The sequence below is a fragment of the Lycium ferocissimum genome, chromosome 4, assembly GCF_029784015.1.
Source record: "Lycium ferocissimum isolate CSIRO_LF1 chromosome 4, AGI_CSIRO_Lferr_CH_V1, whole genome shotgun sequence".
NCBI lineage: Eukaryota > Viridiplantae > Streptophyta > Magnoliopsida > Solanales > Solanaceae > Lycium > Lycium ferocissimum.
Window position 1 is genome coordinate 28,059,509 of NC_081345.1, and position 13,943 is coordinate 28,073,451.

Genomic DNA, 13,943 nt, shown 5'->3' on the forward strand with positions numbered 1-13,943 from the left:
GAGTGGCGAGTCTGTGAGGGTGAAAAGAGAGCTGATTTTGGCTAAAAATGGAGAAAGGCGTGAAGAGAGAGGAAGGGAAGGGAGAGAGAAAGTGCGGCTGAAGGTTCGTTTTGTTTAGGTTTAGGGGTGAACAAAAGAAATGTTGGGCCCGGTCAAATAGAAAGAATGGGCTGGACTGTTTGGATGAATTGGGTAGTGGGTAATGAATTGATTTAGGCTTAAAGATTGGCCCGAAAATATGGCCTTTATACCTTTATTTAAATTATTTTTTGGACTTCTAATCTAATAACTAGTACAATATTAGTGATTAATATGTAGAAAATAAAGGACACAAAGTCCGAAAATAAAATGATGACGAGCCATTAAAAATTGTGATAAAGTAATGTGACAGTAAAACAGTGAAAATGAAAGTAATGATATTAATAGTAGTAGCAAATAATAGTGAAAATAAAGTGTTTCGCTCGTCAATAGATTTAGAAGCCCGAGGAAATAAATTGGAATAAAGGAGGGACAAAATTGGGTGTCAACATTCACAATCAGTGGTTTTACTCTGAAACTGCACTTATTGTGCAAAAATGCTGTTAGCGGAAACATAAAAGAAAGAACACAAGATTTAACGCGGTTCGGATCAAAATGATCCTACGTCCACCAGAGAACAGTTGCCTTTATATTATTAACAAAGAAAGGGGAGAAATCCCAATTACATCTAAGAGAATTGTTCTCTATACTCACTACAAAGGATTTATGAATTTTTGGGATGCTAAACAAGGAAGAATTGCCTCTCATTTTATAGGCATAAAATGACTTGGGCTCCAAGTGTGCTATATGAGCTCTTCAATTGTCTTCCACATCTTAGCATTCTTTGGCTCCAAGCAATACATCTTTTGGCTCCAAGTAATAGAAAATCATCCAACACATGAGTTTTCTATCACATAACAAAAACCAACTCTTTCAAATGCAGTAGTCAGGTTTTAAAGGATCAGAAAATCAACAAACATGTTTTTTTTTTGTCTTCTTTAAATGTACATGAAGGCAGAAAGTTTTTTTTTTTTTATGTTCTTTTACTTCAACTTTCTTGGAACTTTGGTTTTAGCAGAGGACATCTGATGATGCCCGATGCAAAAGGAGTGATTATGCTTGCTATCTCTAGTCACATTCATCTTTCTAAGGTCCAATAATGGTGCAATGCCAGAATACAAAGAAACAAAGATGACTGTATAAGAACAAGGTAAGAGATACATACAAAGAGTGGATGTTTTATTAATCTCAATCACTTCCCAAATTAAACATTCTTTTACAAATCCTTCTCCAATGGCATATACAACTGAAATGCACATTGCATGATTCCTACAAATTTATCAACCTTGTTCAATCATGTGTGCTGAGATATGAAATCGTCTCATCAAATCCAAAGATTGACTCTTCATAAATCCAACACAGCAAGAACAGAAATAATAGTAGAGATCAAACTCTTTAACATCAAGTTTTACATTTTTTTCTTCTTTTCTTTAGTAGGCATATTTACAAAACAATTCAACGAATGCCACCATCACTTTATGTTGAACATTCAAAAAGGGATTTTAGGTTGTAAGGTGCTACGACATCTGGAGTTCCATTCCACATTAATTCAGCATATTGTTGGTAGGCCAGCTCGGTGGGATGAACAGAGTCGAAAAACAAGTAATCTTTCACATTCTCACATAACTCGTACTCTTTTACCTGCCTCTTGCCTCCACAACTAAAAACCCCTCGAAATGGACCCGTTCCACAACAAGCTGTCTTTGATATCTTAAAACCTAAATAAAACAAAATCATGATCAAATTAGGATGAACGAAATATGCTTTATATCATAACTAAACATTTTACTCTGTATTTTCTCTACATGGTTTGTGTAATTTCATTTTGTTATGAACATTGCATCAACATTCTACTTTGTTAGCAGAGCCATGAAATTTCTGATACAGTGTTTGAACTGTATGGAAAAAGACAGATAATGTTTTTCATTTCTGGCCCGTTGGCCCAAATTAATACGGGCACTAGCCAAAAATATACATTACATGTACACTGATTACGTATATTTCATGTATATTATATGTATATTTATACTTTAGATACAAGACATATACATATGTCGGCTATTTTTTTATTCGGACGGTCCAACAAGGTATTTATCCCCAAAAACAACCTATATTACTTCTTTTTTTTAGGTTGTCCAGTCGGTGTCTGGCACCCGCATTCGAGTCCGACTAACCCGGATTCATTGAGAAAAGTCCCAGGGGTAAAACCCTCTTTAACAAACACGACTCCATACCTAATGCTCAAACCCGAGAACTCTGGTTAAAGATAAAGAAATATTTACCACTCCACCACAACCCCTGTTGGTACCTATTAGTATATTAGTACTTCTTACTATTAATTAGATATACTTAAATAAACTAACGGTGCATAATACTCCGTTTCAAAATATTTGTCGTCCTTACCAAAAGTACTTGTTTCAAAATATTTGCGTTTCATTCACCCAAGATAAAATTAAGTAATTTTTTTTCCATTTTACCCTTGTATTAGTTACATCAATGGGCTCATTTTGTGAGTTCACATACCAACATTTAAGAGGTTTCATCATTAATAAAGTAAATATTTATTGAGGAGAGAGAACATGATGAAATATGTTAAGAGGGTAAAATAGTCAAAATGCTTTCTTAATGATCGTGTAAATGAGAAATGGAACAAATATTTTGAGACGGAGGGAGTATATAACTGAACACAAAATACTTAATTTTGAGTTCAATGAGATAGAACATATACCATATTTTGTTGGATTATCAATGCTTTCTGCTAATACTTTAAAGGAGTTGAATATTGTATACTTAAATTCAGGCAATTGCTTCTCTAGTTCTTTGAGCATTTCTGGGAGAGCTGAATTGAACATTTTCGCCAAGTTAGTGATCTCCTCCATGCAACTGCCATTCTTAACTCCATTTTGAACATTAAGAGCCCTAACAGTAGGAACACAACCTAAGGGACCCAAATTAAGCATCACAAATTTTCTCCCTCCTTCCTTGTAAATTCCCTGTTGCATTAATTTAAACAAAGTACAAAGAATTATAGCCTGTTGGGTAACCTTCTAGAAAGTCAAAGGAATTTTGTTTTATTTTAAAAAAATGTTTATTTTAGAAAATTGATGTGTTTGACAAATCTTTTAAGGAATAAAAAAAATATTTTTGAGTAGTAGCAGTAGAAGTTAATTTTTAGAAGCTGAAAATAGTAGTTTTTTCTAAGAGCCCGTTTGGATTGGCTGAAAAAAAGTGACTTTTAAGGATAAGTGCTTAAAGTACTTTTAAGTCTTTGAAAGTTATTTATAAATAAGCAGTTATGTGTTTGGATGAAAGTGCTTAAAGTGTTTTAGAAGTAAGGGTAGTATTGGAATTAACGGAAAATATAAGGGATAAAAGAGTAAATAAGTTGGTGTTGAGCAACTTCTTGATTTTGGCTTATTTTAAGCACGTTTTAACTTAATTTAAGTTGTTTTCTATTTTTGTCAAACACTCAAATAAGTTAAAAATGGCTTTTAGCTGGTTTGACCAACTTATAAGCAATTCAAACGGGTTCTAAAAGCATTTTTGAAACTTTGGCCAAGTTCTATTCTTTGGTATAATATTGGGAAAAACTTTTTTCAAATCGGTTAGCCAAATGAAAACTGCTGCTCACAGCACCTTACGAAAAGTATCTCTGATTAAAAAAAAAAAACACTTCAAAAATAAATAGATTTTAAAACTCAAGATAGTAAATGAAAGAAACAATATCTGATTTGTTCTTCAATATGATAAAAGAAACAGTAGAAACTCCAAGGAAATAGAAAAGATGAGGTTGAATCAATATTAAAGTTCATTACCTTTAAAACAGATGTCAAATTGCCCAAAATAACCTGTAAATAATCTCTATCGGAATATGGAAATCTTGAATTTGTTAATAAAGGAGCAAAATAATCATTACTGCCAGTGCTAAAAATATATACAGCATTAGAGAGGATCTGTTTGGACTCTGTTGCCCCCACTTTCTTCTTCAACACTTTTGCCACGTTTTTGAAATATTTCGACTGTGTTTTAAGATCTATAACCTGTCAAATGGAATCAATATTTCAGAGGTACATAAACAAGTCAAGATAATACTACTAATTTATTTTGATAAATTACAAGTAACTTGCATATTTTGCATAGAAGGAATAAAAATTATCTAACATTCTTCCTATCAAAAAGTTATGTAAGAATCTTATCCTGAATCCAAAATATAAAACTTCCAAATGTTACACTAACTTTAAGTGAAAATAGTTCAAACAAGAATTACATAAAAATAAGTTAAAGAAGATGTCAATTACAAAGCCACGATTGGTTTCAGCTAAACAACCAGAACCTCCTGAAGCAAAATTTACCCCATGTACAAAATGCTGCCTCCCGATTTGAAAATACGGTGGAATCAATGGTGAACTAGCATATTCAGCTGCAAACACAAAAAAAATAACTAAATCAAAGTTTCATCACCTCATGTCTCCATGGCAAAATAAATTACAGGAACTAGGAAGTGTTGGGTCAGCTTGCGCACAAGTTGATTATTTTACTGGACACCTACTACCTCCCACAATTACAGATATTAATGGATAACTCAGAAAGAAATATTTTCCAAACAATTGACCAAAAGCGCAATTAAATTTACCGATAAAATCAGGAATGAGACGTCCATCAGAGGCCCTGCCGGTAGGGTAGTTGAAGAATGATTCTCCATACGGCCACCAATTTACTTGGAAGTCAGTAGTGGTGTTGATGTAGTTATTATTTCCAGGATCAAACAACGAATCGCCGAACACGAAAAGGGCAGCTTGAGGTCTTTCATGGCTGCTAATTATACACACACTTGGGGTGGCAAAATGTGCTACCAAAACAAAGAAGCCGAAGTGAAACAAGCTTGAAATGATCAAAGCCATTAATTGGAGTACTTTGAACAAGTTTCTGAAAGACCAATTACTTGGATATAGTTTGATTTATATTTGCATAGCTAGAATTGGAAATATATATGCTAGTGGTGCAGAATGATAAAAAAAAATACTTGTGCGCATCATCGACTCTGTGTAACGACTAGTATTTTTTTCTCGTATTGAAAGTGTTGGCTGGCTGAAGTCAATGGCATGAAACTCGTTGTTTCATAGCAAGGGAATTTTTTTTAATTATTTTATAGCAAAGAAGTATATAATTTTACCTTCCCTTCGATTTTGTGTTTCCTTTCCCTCCTTTATTTTATGCATCAGAAAGATATTCGTATCTCTCAAAACAAAGACATATGTTCACCAAAAAAAAAAAAAAAATCTATAGAAAAACGAAAAGGCCTATTCCCTAAAAATTTCAATTGAACCAAATACTTGAGGTCACATTACCTAAGCTTATTTCATTTTCATCGTTTCTATTAATGACAAAATTATGCTAAGGATAAAATGAAAAAAAAAAATTAATTGTGCCTTAACTTTTAAAATGAGAAATAATTTGAGACAACTATTTTTAGTAACCACAACAGATAATTTGAGATGGAAGGAGCACAAATTATTTGTTAGGAGATTTTGATCTGTTAGCGGTAGGGAATAACCGAACAAGCAAACGAGAATTAAATAAATGACATGATTTAATAGTTTTATACGTGTACTCTTCACTTACTAGTTTGTTAACGTGTACAGTGTACTCTTACTAACTCTTTTTTTAATATAGGTATTGTTGCTTTTCAAGAATAAAATAGAGTTGTATATTATAAAACCAGGTACCAAACACATGGAGAATATTTTTTTCTTTTTTGTTTATTTTTTTCATGAAGGGTATATTTGTAGATGACTTATCCCTGTCTCTGTCTTTTCGTTGTATTTTTCCTAAAGAATGGTTTCTTGTTTGAGAATTGTACAATACTGTAATAAGATAAAAGTAGAGATGTGTAGAAAATAGATTTCGTTATAATATTTTGGACAAAGAGGAGACTAACCTATTTTCCTCACTTTGACTAAACATGTGAAGGTAAAATCAGGTGTTTGGTTCTTTTGATCATTCTCTTGCCCATCAACAAAATTGAAAAAGTTCGTTTTCTCTTAGGCGATCAACAACGTTAGGTGTTACGTGATATCAACAATTTCAATTCCACTTATTTGAGCTCATGGGCCTTGTGAGATGATGTATGCAGTTTGGATGGATTGGATATGGCCCAAGATAAGGCCCAAACAGGGGCAAGTGCACAGATAGCCGCTTGGAAGACGCTATTTAAGACATAGTCGAAAATTACAATATATCTATATATAATATAAAGTTAGGCATAGATAAGGTAATTTGACATCTCTCTATGGCCTCCAATTGCATTTATCTTTTTTTTCTCCTTTTTTTTGAATTTTTAATACATAACCTATTAACTAAATAGCTTAAAAAAGCCTCACAAAATAAATGTCTACTAATGCCCACGTATATGTTTAATCAATAAAGTCATTTAATCATTTCAGTTACACGTGTTCTTTTGTTTTCCAAAATTAATTAGTTGTATAATTTAATTAATTAACCGTTTTAGCTTTGGTACATAGGAAACATCCGAAAGAAATAAGAGCCAAGCATTTTGCTAATTCCAGCATGTTCAGCAATTTCCTTCTTCAATAGTTCACATTTCAATAATTGTAGAAAAAATATTGTGGGAGAAAGGAGTTGACCCATAAAAGAAAAAGAGTTTTAGACAACACATGAAGATGGGAGAGGGCATATCGGAAGCCATTTTGCATACTGATAGTTTGTATCATATGAATTCTTCCCAAGTAACCTGTGATAGTTCTATCTCTTTCTTGCTTGTGTTCTCGTCGTTTTGATTTCACTGTATTTCCATTTTTTCCTTCTGATTTGATTTTTTTCTTTGTTTTCTTTTAGGTGTGCATTTTGATAAGAAGGTTTTGAATTTGGTAAAATAACATTTCAGATGTATTTTTTTAGGGGATATTTTTCAAAAGTTTACTAACAAGGAGTTTGCATCATGAGGTAAAGATAAATATCCAGATTTTGCTATTTTAATGACGGTTATTGGTTTATGGAATAGTGATGTTACTTTCAAGGTACACATAATAAATATTCTTTCCCTTTGACACTCTCCTTTTTGTAATTTCATTTTTAGTCGCATGAAGATAAACTCTTTTGCGGTTATGATACATTAGCATAATTTTATTTATCTATGTATATGGTGATTTTTATTAGTGATTTTTGAATATTCATTTGAGTAACAATTGTGTGCTATGTTTTTGTTAGTAGTGGTTCTACTACGTTATATTTTTGAATATTCATTTTAGTAACAATGGTGTGCTATGTTTTTGTTAGTAGTAGTTCGACTACGTTATAACCTTTTCAGTATGACATGTTTAATTTTGTGACCGTTATTGTAGATCAGAGAACTTTGCAAAGAGGCAAACTATGCTTCTATTTATCTTCAAATTTATAGGAGCCAATTTTGTTGTCTATTTTAGTGGAATATCGAAGAATCAATATTGAAGCATGATGAGTATTTGTATCGAACGCGTCATGTATGTATAATAGTATATATAAATATCATTATTTGTACTTTGTGTGATATAAGTACACTTTTTCCTTTCCCAATTTGAACACCTTCGAAATGATTGATGTATTTCCTGAGTTTGTTTTGATTTGTAGTTGTAAGTCTACAATTTTTGAAAATTATTGGTGTGAACATATATCTTGCTATGTGCAGAGAATACTGACAATATTTTTTGTCTAAGAATTCATGTTTTTTTTTTTTCTCTCCTTTCAAAGATTTTCGACATGTCTAGCGGGGATTTACAAGGCGAAGGTGGCGATTACTAGCTTCTTTGTAAACTCTAGGCATGAAAATTGAAAACCCCTCGAAGCACTCTAATATTCCGGCTAAGTGGGCCGGATTACAGTTAGCACATCTGAATTCAAATTTTAAAGGCTATGTTCACCCGTATGTTTGAGGATGCTAAACTTTCTTTAGACGTTAGGTATTAAATGTCATTGTATGTGAAACAATTTTGAGTTGACTTTAGTAGAGAAGATTGTTTGTTATAGTAAAGCTTTTCGTTAATGTTTGTAAAATGAAATTTTTATAATCGCGCGAAGCGCGGACATATTCTCTAGTTTAATATTTAACTGTTTCAGAATCAAGTTCATAACGCTGAAGTTCAAAATCACGGATTTGAAGTTTCAAATTTCAAATATGGGGTCTAAACTTGGGAACTAGCCTAACTTTCTGGTTGAAGTTGACATATTTCTAGTGCAGTTTGAACTTGAGACCCAACACAAATAAGTTATTTTTTAATAAGAAGATAACATAAAACAACATGGTCCACATCTTTAATTAAAGTGTTTCTCACTAAGAAAAAAAAGAACTCATTAATCAACATCGAGCTTCCATTTGAATTTCTTCATATGGAAGTTTGAATTTAAAAGTTGCTCCATCTCTCCCAAAAACGCGGACATTGTATTTTCCTCATCCAAAGATACCTGTGCTTCTACATAATCCCCGGTGTTGTTATCATACAGTGTGAAAATATTTTTCAGTCGAGCGTCTGCCATACTTATTTTATGAGGCCTACCCCATCCAAAGTCTACATCATACAACGGATAATTCACCAAACTGCTACACCTAAAAAGATCAAAATCATTGTCCTTGAACAGAGCCCTTATTTCTTGAAATGATCCCATTGTTGTAGAAACCAAATCTTGATGACCTTCTTTACACTTTTTGTAACTATCAATAAGTTGTTCTTTTCCTTTCCTTAGCTCATTAACCAATCTTGATAACTTCATTTCTTCTTCACCATAAGTGGGGACAAAAAGGGAAGAACTGAAATTTCCAGGAGTATTCTCTGGCAAAGGTATAATATAGTCTGGAACAAAACTGATGGCTTGAATAATCTACTCGAATTCGCTCTCATACCACATTTATAAAGAAGTGTTGTGAGTATTTCAACCCGAGTTGGATTTTTCACTTCTGATGATGATTCAGAGAGGAGAGATTTTATTGTGTGGTTTGAAAAAACTAACCTCTTTGTTACACATTGTTCACGAGGTGGCTCGTTCACAGATTCATTTGTGGGTGGGAAAATTGATGATCCAATAAATTGAGGACGTATACTTAAGTTAGAATCGCGCGCAATTGCACTCCAGTCATTTATAAATTTAATAAATGTGGCCACATCTCCAATCTTGTGTGACATACATGCACCTAGAGCTATTCCACCACAATCAAATTGGTTAAATTGAACCATGACCAAATTTCTATTAGGTGCAACATTCCAAGGTATATCTTTAGGATATACAATTTCGTTGATATCTCTATCACGACTCTTGAGAATTTCAGACATGGGACAATCGAATCGAGCCTTGTAAAAATCAGCACCTATATCGTTGCACTCGACATGAACATTGTCTCTTAATTTCCCAGCAAAAGGGTAATAAGCAGCTAAGGCTTTTGAAAGGGAATTTTCAATAACCTTACACATATCATTTGGTTCAATTGAGGGTGCTTCCTTATTTTTTTGGATAGAAGAAGGTTAAGGGGATATATTGTGTACTATTGAATTGATCAATGAAGGAAAGCTTGTAAATTCTATCAGATAAAGAGGTTGGATAGAATGGTTTGATGATTTTCTTTGTTAAAGAAACTAGAGCTGAGGCAGCCTTTTTTTTTTTTTTTTTTACAGAAATTGATTGAGGACATCTTCAAGATCAAATGGAAAAACTAAATATATAAAATACATGATCTAGAGCTGCCTGACATTTATACTTAATTTCAGCCGACCTATTGTCTATAGGAGGACGGAAGTTTCATTCAAATTACCGGTTCGTATTTATGTTGTTAATTTACTTTTTCAATTTATAAGCTTTATGCATTGATTTGACGGTGTAATCGAAACAGAGGCAGATGTAACTTAGTCTATTGGGTTTCAATTGAACACAAAATTCATGAGGATAATGCTTCAAATCGATAAATCAGAGAAAAAATATTAGTGGTTTTCACATGGTTATTTGGAAAAAAAAAAAAAAATCCGACCATAATTATTTTGGTTTGGTTTTAACTAAAAAAAATCATACACGAACCAAACCAATATTATATACGTATTCAATTTTTAAAATATTTTATACATAAAAATATTTATTTGTTAAGTAATTTATAAATATTTCTTAAATTTTTTTCGTAATTTTTTTATCTATTATCATATTATTCAAATCTTTAGAATTTTGAATGTCGATAAGTTTTATATCCTATGGATGTTAGTAACTCAAATAAAGTCCAAACCAAAACCAATTCAACACTAATCCTAACAAAAGAAATTCAATTTACCACTAGAAATGACAATAATGTTGGATATCTATTCTTTAATTTTGCATAATTGATTTAGAGAGTAAAAATACATAACTTAAGTTTTTTTCTTTGTCATATAATTAATACTTATTTTAGCATGACTTAGTATTTTTAGATTATGGTCATTTTCTTTTATGGCTTGTTAATTAGCAATATTTATTTTAACCGATTATATTAGCTTTTGTTGAATATTTTAATACAATGTCATCACTCTTCTTACATTTTGTGTTATTTTCTTAAGAAACACCTTAATTATATAATTGTATCTTACTAGGATTAAAGAAATATTTAAAGTAAAGGTTATATGTTTTGTATCAAGACTATTCCGGAAAAAAACCCGAAAAATTCGAGAAAATCGAAAAACCCGAGAAAACCCGAGGTTGAAAAACCCGAATTTTATTGGTTTGGTTTGGTGTATAAATTTTAAAACCCGACGCAATTGGTTTGATTTGGTGTTTAAAAAATCCGAACCAACTCGGTCCATGTACACCCCTACTATTGGGTTTCAATTGAACACAAAATTCATGAGGATAATTTCAGTAATATACAATACAACATAAAATATTACATTCACATAGTCATATTTTTAATTTACATCCGCATAGCCAACATATTTTTTGCAACAATGTTTATATACACGATATACAATATTATATACGTACTGTAGATAATGTATCAACCTTGTATAAAAGTGTATAATAATATATAAAAGGGCCATTTCGAGTAATATTAGGCCTTACGTTCCTCTTTCTCATTGAGTTTGTCAACGCGATTAATTCAATCAATCTATATAATAATATAAAGCGAGCATTAGAACCGCCACGTGGCATCTCTCATTGATGAGGAAATAGCTTTACTTATTTTCTCAGATTTTTGGAGTTTCCCTTCTATTTTCCGAAAAGAAAAAACCAACACTCTTAAAATTAAAAAACAAAAACCAAAAAACTTCGAAGAGCCGCAATTGAAAAAACACAACGGCTCAGAATGGGTGTCTTACATACGAATCAATATGAAACAGGTTTCCTCCTCTCTCACCTGAATACATCTCACTAACTCATCTGATTTTTTTTTTTTTTTAAATAAAATAAAAATATCACTGTAAGTTTGGTATTTCTTACTCTACCAAAAGTAGCATTAGCATCACGTCAATTTTAAGAATAAGTTTGCTTTCACTTGATTTTTTTTTTTTCCCTTTTCTTTATTTTGCATATACACTCTTTATTTTCCTCCTATTTCCGTTTTCTCCCCTTGACTTCTTGATTGGTTTTTGCTGTTGTAGAATCTTTCTTATACTTTTCCTTATTGTGGCATTACTATTGATTCTTTGGATAGTTATGACTCCAAATTGAAGGTTGACACAAAATAAATTTAGTCTTCTTTTTCCCACTTAAGTCTTGGATAAGGATACCACAGAATTAATAAGATATCGTAAACACAAATAACTATTTTCCTTACCTCTTTTTACAAAAATAACTCTATCCTCTTTGTAGTCTTTTACTTGTCTAAGCAATCTCTTGGTTCATTTTTACTCACGATTGTGATAGTTGGTGATTTAACATTTTTGATTTTGAAAATATAATTACCTAATGGATGATTATTTATTTTATTTTAGGCATTTTGGAGTACTTTTTCCTTAAAAGGGAAAATGTCGGAAACATGATTGTTTAGTATGTGGGCTTTGTTTATCTTCGTTATTCTTGTGCTCTGCCTTTGATGTTTCTTTATTCTCTTTCTTTCTTGTCATTTTCATTTCATTTACTTTTTATTACTCAGATGACGCTCATTTGCTCTGTGAATTTGCAGACCTAATCTTCAATTTGCATACACTAATTTTGAATATTATTTTTAAAATTATATTCTTTATAACATTTTTTGCCTTTTAGTTGACTTAGTGTAGTTTCTTTGTTCATTTCACAATCAAGAAATTAGTGAACTAGCATCTCTACTTCAAAATAATTGGCTAACTGATGATTTTTAAGGCATTTCAGAGTTTTGAGAACTACAAAAAAAGAAGGTTGAAAGAATTCATGGGGATTATGTTTTATTTCCTATATATACATTCTTATCTTCTGGTATATGACTAATAAGAATTTAAATAATTTTATTTGAGTTTCTTTTATTATTTCTAGATATAATAGTATAATTAGTTCTACATTACTTAGAGGTACCTGCTAAATAAAAAAAATTAATAGTATAATTAGTTATAAATTACTTAGAGGTACATGATAAATAAAAAATAATAATAAACTAACATATTAATGAACCCAAACTTATGTTGTTTATGAGCATTTCCATTTTCATAAAAATAAATAGAGATGTATAGTATCTAAATACGTTATTAGTTTATTGAATTGTTCGTAATATTCATTAATTACTCTATTCATTAATTACTTTTATAATCGGGCGAAGCGCGAGCAACTTTACTAGTTTATAATAAATGAAAGGCAGAAAATGAATTAAATACTCCTTTATTTTCCTATAGCACTCCTGTGTAGCTAGAGGCTCAAAAAGATACTAGATCATTATATTTAATGGAGAGGGTTGTTCATTTTCGTTGTTTCCCATGTCTAATAGCCTGTTTGGCCAAGTTTCTAAAAACAGCTTATTTTAAAAAGTATTTTTTTCAAAAATACTTTTCAAAAAATTATTTTTGGCTAAAAGCAGTTTGTGTTTGTCCAATTAATTTAAAAAATATTTTTGAGTAGCAATTAGTGTTTGGCCAAGCTTTCAAAAAGTGCTTCTATGTGTATTTTTCTCAAAAGTACTTTTCAAAAAAGTGCTTTTGGGCAAAAACTATTTTTTTTTAGCTTATGAAAAACTGCTTCTGCTACTCCCCAAAAGTACTTATTTTCTCCCAAAAGCTTGGTCAAACACTTCACTTTTTAAAAAATAAGCACTTATTGAAAAAATAAGTGTTTTTGGAGAAAAAATAAACTTGGCCAAATGGGCTATAAATGTCCTTAAGATGTGATCAACCTCTACTGTGCACTCTGTGCTTATTCTGCCATTGCGGGACTAATATGAAGGTATGGCGAATTCCTTTCTTCTTCTTATTGTAATTTCAATAGTTGATAACTTGATACCATTGTGTTCAACTCTTGTTGAATGAATATGATCTTCGTTCAGTTGCCTATACTATCTAGCGCATAAGTTAAAACTTTGTAGGAGCCAAACAACTCACTGAATAAATATAAAAGTTGACCTCTTCTTCCTCAAGAGAACACTGGAATTCACTAAATATTTGACGTAGACTAAAAGTGTTAACTCTTTGAACCTATCCTCATACATAAGGGACCATTTTTGTCATTTTCTCTTTGGTTATCTGAAATTTATTTGAAGATGAGTTTCAAGTTTGAAAAAGTGATTTTGACCGGTTTTCAAGTGAATCTCTTTTTTCCATTTACAATTTTTCAACCTTTTTTTCAAGTTAAATACATGTCCAAACTTCACTGGATTTTCAAATAATACCCCTTTTCAACTTTTTCTTTCAAAATCTACCTTTTTTTTTTTTTTTTTTTCAAATACCACAATTTTTTTATGTCCA

The 13,943-nt window shown here is 31.4% G+C and overlaps 1 protein-coding gene and 1 pseudogene across 2 annotated transcripts; both read right to left on the reverse strand.

Annotated features, from left to right (window-relative positions):
• Positions 1–1,224: 1,224 nt before the first annotated feature.
• LOC132052092 (GDSL lipase-like) lies at positions 1,225–5,580 on the reverse strand. Of its 2 annotated transcripts, none has more exons than XM_059443455.1 (5): positions 4,712–5,580; positions 4,431–4,498; positions 3,894–4,118; positions 2,807–3,071; positions 1,225–1,796 (listed from the first exon to the last, which is right to left on the reverse strand). In XM_059443455.1, the coding sequence occupies exons 1-5, from the start codon at positions 4,977–4,979 to the stop codon at positions 1,555–1,557; spliced, it is 1,068 nt and encodes a 355-aa protein (XP_059299438.1). In that variant the 5' UTR covers positions 4,980–5,580; the 3' UTR covers positions 1,225–1,554. The 2 variants fall into 2 exon arrangements, with proteins under 2 accessions (XP_059299438.1, XP_059299436.1); XM_059443453.1 differs by having other exon boundaries at positions 1,227–1,796; positions 4,377–4,498; positions 4,712–5,576.
• A 2,838-nt stretch (positions 5,581–8,418) lies between these two features.
• Positions 8,419–9,927, reverse strand: LOC132053896 (acyltransferase Pun1-like; annotated as a pseudogene).
• Positions 9,928–13,943: the final 4,016 nt, after the last annotated feature.

Bases quoted from the DNA above. Each gene is read 5' to 3' on its own strand.
- LOC132052092 (XM_059443453.1), bottom strand. From the start codon at position 4,979: ATGGCTTTGATCATTTCAAGCTTGTTTCACTTCGGCTTCTTTGTTTTG. The intron at 4,499-4,711 runs GTAAATTTAATT...TTGTGTTTGCAG, and splicing joins TCTCATTCCTGATTTTATCG to CTGAATATGCTAGTTCACCA. The intron at 1,797-2,806 runs GTATATGTTCTA...TGTTTTATTTAG, and splicing joins TGATAATCCAACAAAATATG to GTTTTAAGATATCAAAGACA.